Here is a 6,667-nt window from a genome sequence, read left to right as displayed (position 1 = left end):
TTCTCCAGGCCGCTGAGGAGTCGCTCTGTGGCCTCCAGCTTCGTCTGCAGCTCTGCAAGCTGGGGAGGTTGGCACAGAGGGTTACAGCTCCCACTCCTGCCCCCACTGGAGCCCACACCCCTGGGTCTTCTCAGCTAGCGAATAAGGGACAGCCAGGCCCCGCTCCTGGGGGTCCCACACAAGGTCCATCCCACGCCCTGACCAAGGCCGGGGCATTTGCATCCCTGACCAGAGCCCCAGCCTCCCCCCTGACTCCAATCACACCACCTCCCAGGGCACAGTTAGAGCTTAGACGGGGCCTCTGGGCCTGGCCTTCCACCCCCAACTGTCCAGGAGTGGCCGGCGGGGCAGGGGTGTCTGCGCCTGGGGGAACGCTGCCCCGTCTAACCCACAGCCTGACCCGCACAGGCCACTGTAGCCCTGAGTGCGGAGGGCAGTGAGGGGCCGCGGGGCAGGTGCTCCCCAGCAGGAGGGCGAATGGCACCTCCCCAACCCTGTGCGTCCCCAACCCCATCACGCTCCTGCCAGCCGCTCGGACGCAGCGTAAACGTGCTCAGATCATGCCCTTTAGTGTGGCAGCCCCCACGCTTCCCCGGACTCAGGACCACAGGGGCCTGCCCGCCTCGCTGCGCTCTTGGGTCGGGTTCTGCGCTCTAGTTATCAGGGGCTTCACTCTCTTCCTCTCTGTGCTGTGGGAGGATGTTAAACTCTACATTGACTTGGACCTCTTAAAAGATATTTTCTCCAAAAAAGTTTTTGACAGCAAAGCAAACGTTGCTTGAGAGAGAACCTGTCGCCTACCCTGGGGCCACTGTGTCCCTGTGCAGAGTCGCCACGGCGGCCAGTGAGGGAATCGGAGAGCTGGCCTGGCGTGACATGGGTGCACCTGAGACTGACCTCGCCCACAGGTAAGCTGTGTGTCTGTGGCCCTGGTCCTGTCACTGGGGCCAGGTGCCCCACGCGCCCCGATCCACGTGCGTGAGAACTCCCGCGATGGCTTCAGAGGGGATGTGAGCCATTGCCAAGACCGGGCACGGACAGCGGCATTCACCTCCAGGGCCCAGGGGCAGCCGTGCCCTCAGCATCCCTCCTTCAGCTGCTGGCTCCACACCAGTCCCGGCCCTGGGATCCCAGCACCCCCATTACCCCCCCTCCCCCCGGGTGATTGACAGGCAGGCGCTTACCTTCCCGGCGTACAGCTCCTTCATGCTTCGGAACTGCTGGTCCCACTGCCGGTTCACCTCCAGGAGCTGCAACCGTGAACACGTGGTGAGTCAGCACAGGCTCTGCCCATGCGGACGTCTGGCCAGAAGGAAGTCGCGTGTGAGGTGGCCGAGGTTTTGGACACCCCGGGGGAAGGCGGTGTTCTCGAAATGCTGTCGCCGAGGCGTGTCTTGGCCAGTCCACCGACCATGTTATTAGCACCGCTAGCTTGGCTTAGTTTCGTGAATTTTTATCTTTGTTTAATCCAACCAGAATCTGGTAAAAATGTCTACGTATTGATGGTTTTCTGTAAGATTCATTAAAATATGTTTCTGTGTGCTTATATTGATTATTATGATGAAATCTTTCTCCCAGCTTTTTTAAAAGCAGAGTTTATACTAACAAATTCCAAACCCATTAACTGAGTATCATTTGCTTGCAATAATGGGCTTTTTAAAAATCCACACATGATTTGTAATATAGATCAACAAATGGATACTATTGAGTTTTTGAAAAATATAGATTTTCAAGGAATAACAGTTTTGTCATAAGACAATATTTAGAAATAATTTAGGTGGCAAGCAGTTTGAAAGTTTAAAAAAACACACAACTATGTGCTACATAGAAGGAAGGAACAGACACTATGACCTGTGTTTTAGTTTCCTTGTAACAGGAGTGTGCAAATTCCCGGTGTAGAGAAACTCAAACAACCACCAGCAGACATCCATGCAAAAGACAGCCACATGGATAAAGAGACTTTCTCCTGATTGCAAATCAAACCACCTAATCCAGAATGGCAGCTACAAGGTAATTCTTATGCTGGGAACGCAGGTGGGTACGTATTGTGAGAGTGTACAGCTGAACTCTTGGCATTTAGGGGTCAGCCTTCTGTGCCATGGTCGCCATGGTAGGTGCCTCGCTGTGGCTCAGGGATTTCCGGGGGGCTGGTATTATATGCAGCACCACAGAGGGTAGAGGGCACGGAGGAGCAACAGGTAGGATGTCATACAGGGAACATTTTAGAGGAGCAATTACAGAATCGACAGCATACACGGTGCTACACTTGCTACTTTTTTCACCTCCCCCTCCTCCCCCTTGAGAAGTGCCGGACACCAATTCCAGCGCAACAGCAGGGCTGCCTCTGGGAATGGCTGATGGCGTTTCCCCAAACCTGAAAAGGGATGATTGTTGGCTGCCACACAGCTCAGGGCATCTTAATCTACATGTTACTGCCTCCTGCTGGCCAGACACCTGAACAGCCGTAGGCTAATTCCCCCCCACCTGACAATGGACTCTGTAGGAAACACGGACCCTTTGAAGTGTGTATCTCTGCCTCCCCTCGGGACAGTCTGTGTTAATAAAAAGCACGGGGTCCTGAGACGAGAAGACCTTAGACCTTAAGACCTTAGACCTTAGCCCAGGGGTGGGCAAACTTTTTGACTCGAGGGCCACAATGGGTTCTTAAACTGGACCGGAGGGCCGGAACAAAAGCATGGATGGAGTGTCTGTGTGAACTAATATAAATTCAAAGTAAACATCATTACATAAAAGGGTACCGTCTTTTTTTTCAATAGTTTTATTCATTTCAAATGGGCCGGATCCGGCCCGCGGGCCGTAGTTTGCCCCCGGCTGCCTTAGAACTTAGCTCCTTTCGCTAAGCTCCTCTGACCCCCAAATGCCTTTCAAAATTATGCTTCGTCTCTGGACCATTTAACCTACGCACAGCCTTCTCCAGATTTCCTGAGCCCTTCTTGATGCTGGAACAAGAACCCCGGCAGAGAAGAAGGAAGAGGTTCTAACCTTCATTAAACGCAGAAATTCAGAACTCAAAAACACAGTTCCCGTCCCATTCCCAATGACACCTGAGAAGCAAACGTTCTTTATGGTACCATTCTTCAACCCCTGTCAGTTGGACGCCGAGGTCACGAAGTCGTAGCACCTAAGCCAGCTATAGTTAAAGTCTTGGACCGTGTGTCAGGTTGCAAGGACACAGGTACAGGGGATAAGCTCTAAGTTTAAAGAAAATTAAGATTATCATCCTGGGATTTATCATCCATTTGTACTGAGAGAGCAAGTAGGAGATAAGTAGGTGACTAAGAAAAGCACTTGCTCTCACACTAATGAAGTCCAGCCCCTAGAGCAGTGATGGCGAACCTATGGCAGGCGAACTCGTTTTTCTGGTTGATTTTTCTTTGTTAAATGGCATTTAAATATATAAAATAAATATCAAAAATATAAGTCTTTGTTTTACTATGGTTGCAAATATCAAAAAATTTCTATATGTGACACGGCACCAGAGTTAAGTTAGGGTTTTTCAAAATGCTGACACGCCGAGCTCAAAAGGTTCGCCATCACTGTCCTAGAGGTAGTGACTGTGACCCCGTAACAAAATGAAAGATGCATCCGGGTGATACACTCTGTGCTATTCTCAGCCCCAGTCCACCGCGCATGTTGATTCAACTCAAAATTACCTCTTTTCTCTGTTTTTCCAGGCACCTTATCTTCCGTTCAAGAGGATTTGTCGAGCTCTTTCCTCTTGATGGGTCAGCACACTTGAAAAAAAAAAAGAGTGAAATAAAATAGACTATAAAATAAACAGGAAAAATGCTGTCCTTCACAAACTCCATGCATTTGGCAAATTCTCATGCCGCGATTTATACAACAATTCTATTCTAGCAGCAGCGATCCTCCCATCACAGTCCTTCAGGAGGCCTGTTGGTGCATACATCTTATATCCACCTTGGAATCCTTATATAAATGAACATAAAATAGTTCTCTAGAAAATTATAAAGCATCTATGGAATAGGCAATCAAGAAATTAGGACTTATGACCTTGGACTTCAATTATTTTTTTAAAAAATGCACTTAGAAGCCTGACACGTCTCATGGATGCAGGCGGGGCATTTACACGGAAACATTCCTGAGCAAGCCTGTTCGTAGGTGTGTCCGTGACCTGAAGGGCGGCCCTGGCTCAGGTCAGAGGAGTGAGGGAACGGGCGGGAAAAGAGACCAGCACGTATGGTTAAAGGGCAGAAAGTTGATTCTAAAGCAACAGGAAGTCAGCTACCTCAATGGCCATCATACAATACGTTATAGCTGCGGGGTGGGCGTAGAATGTGTGGGATAATGTCATTTTAACCAGCCCTTTGAATAGAGACACCAGGGGACAAATTGTCAGGGTAGCTTGTTGTTGTTGTTTGACCAGGGCTGGCAGTTTTCGTTTAAAGAGAGCACAGCAGCTCTAGGAATCGTCTGCCCTCCGCCCCAGGGATGATGATGTAGGCGCTCCCTCCACAGCCTTGCTACTGGCTCAGCTCTGTGTAGTGATACATGCATCGGCGATAGTCCCTAAATCCCTGTTGGGTTTCAGGCTCAAGGTACCGTGGACCACAAAGCTGCTTAAAGATATTCAGGCGCGATTAAGAAACACATTCAGAACACATAGACCTTCCGGAGACTGCCAGGAAATGCCCTTTCGAAATCGTCATGGGCTGTCAAGGGCTTCTTCCCCTAGCGATGATTTATGACCTGCCTTCCCACCTTCTCTGTGCACTCCGCCCTCGGCGCCTTACGGTGGTGCCCTTTGCAGGTCTGTAGATGCTGCTCTTAATGTTTCTGCTTCTTCCCATTCAGACCCCTGCACAACTCAAACCAGCCTTTACAAGCGACATTCTGGCCCTACCTAGCCTGTTTGGTTCAGAGGTTAGAGCATCGGCATGTACCTCAGTTGCAGGCTCGATCCCTGTCCCCAGTCAGGGCACATGTGGGGCGGTGGGCAACGAGATGATGTGTCTCTCTCACATCCATGTTTCTCTCTCTGTGCGCCCCCCCTCCCTTCCACTCTCTCTACGATCAATGGGAGAGTGGGGTACCCTTGGGTGAGGATTAACAGAAAGAAGATTAAAGGCAACATTCCGACTGCAAGTGGCTCTGGCGGTGCCAGAGTGGCCCCAGAACCCAGGCGACAAGTGTGCCGGGAGCTGCATTCGGGCTTTCCCTTTGGGGGAAGACGTCCAGAGTAGATATTGGGCATCCTGGAAGGAACAGGCTGAGCCAGCCCTGCCCAGTGTGCCCTGAGCTCACAGAGCAGAGAGGCCACGGCCAATGCCAGGCCCGAGGTTCTCACACAGCCACGGGTCACGTGGGAGCCAGCCAACCACAGGGCACCCGGGCACTGAGCCAGCAGTTCTGAAACGGAGCCAAGGCAGCTCGACTTTCTCTCTAATGGACTATTTTTAGAGCAGCTCAGGGTCATAGCACAGTTGAGTGGGAGGCGCAGAGATTCCCCGTGTTCCTGCTGCCCCAACACACATATAGGCTCCCCACCACCCCACCGGAGGGGCACCTGTTACACCGGTGAACCTGCACGGACACATCACCACCACCAGGCCATGGTATGCATTAGCATTGTCCTCTCTTGGTGTTTCCCACGTTATGGGCTTGGACAGAGGCAGAGTGAGTGACAGATGTCTATCTCTGTGGCATCACAGTAGTTTCACTGCCCCAAACTCCTGTGTCCCACCCTCCTATCCTACCTCTATTTTACACAAATCCCACAGGTCATCGTGATTCACAGTAAAGTGCAAGATTCTCCCATGTCACACCATGCCCCGAACATGGGTTCATACTAACGTTCAAGGTTCTCCCATGTCACACCATGCATGGAACGTGGTTCATGCTACTGTGCCACGTTCTCCCATGTCACACCATGCCCCGAACATGGGTTCATACTAACACGCCAGGTTCTCCCATGTCACACCATGCATGGAACGTGGTTCATGCTACTGTGCCACGTTCGCCCATGTCACACCATGCCCCGAACATGGTTCATATTAACGTTCAAGGTTCTCCCATGTCACACCATGCCTGGAACATGGTTCATGCTAACATTCAAGGTTCCCCCATGTCACACCATGCCCCGAACATGGGTTCATGCTAACATGCCAGGTTCTCCCATGTCACACCATGCCTGGAACATGGTTCATGCTAACTGTCACACCATGCCCCGAACATGGGTTCATGCTAACATGCCAGGTTCTTAACACGCCAGGTTCTCCCATGTCACACCATGCCCCGAACATGGTTCATATTAACGTTCAAGGTTCTCCCATGTCACACCATGCCTGGAACATGGTTCATGCTAACATTCAAGGTTCCCCCATGTCACACCATGCCCAGAACATGGGTTCATACTAACACGCCAGGTTCTCCCATGTCACACCATGCCCCGAACATGGGTTCATGCTAACGTGCCAGGTTCTCCCATGTCACACCATGCCCCGAACATGGTTCATGCTAACATTCAAGGTTCCCCCATGTCACACCATGCCCGGGAACATGGATTAGTATCTTTACGGGTTTCCTCTCTATCTGTGATATAGAAAAAGCCTGGGATCAGCAAACATTTGTATGGCCCTGCCTTCTGGGAATCTGGCTTAACAGTAATCAGATGGTGTGCACTCTT

At 51.1% G+C, this 6,667-nt stretch overlaps 1 protein-coding gene across 1 annotated transcript in view; it reads right to left on the bottom strand.

The window, feature by feature from the left end:
• Positions 1-6,667, bottom strand: part of TNIP3 (TNFAIP3 interacting protein 3) — a 17,195-nt gene that overhangs the window by 8,484 nt on the left and 2,044 nt on the right. Inside the window, exons 2-4 of the mRNA XM_006756687.1 lie at positions 3,675-3,755; positions 1,185-1,250; positions 3-59 (exon numbers count right to left, since the gene is read on the bottom strand). Coding sequence (XP_006756750.1) covers positions 3-59; positions 1,185-1,250; positions 3,675-3,755 — 204 coding nt within the window. The remainder of the gene's footprint in view (positions 1-2; positions 60-1,184; positions 1,251-3,674; positions 3,756-6,667) is intronic.

Source organism: Myotis davidii, unplaced genomic scaffold (genome assembly GCF_000327345.1).
Source record: "Myotis davidii unplaced genomic scaffold, ASM32734v1 scaffold834, whole genome shotgun sequence".
Taxonomy (NCBI): Eukaryota; Metazoa; Chordata; class Mammalia; order Chiroptera; family Vespertilionidae; genus Myotis; species Myotis davidii.
The sequence above is the reverse complement of the archived record's forward strand: the minus strand, read 5'-3'. Positions and strand labels throughout refer to the sequence as shown.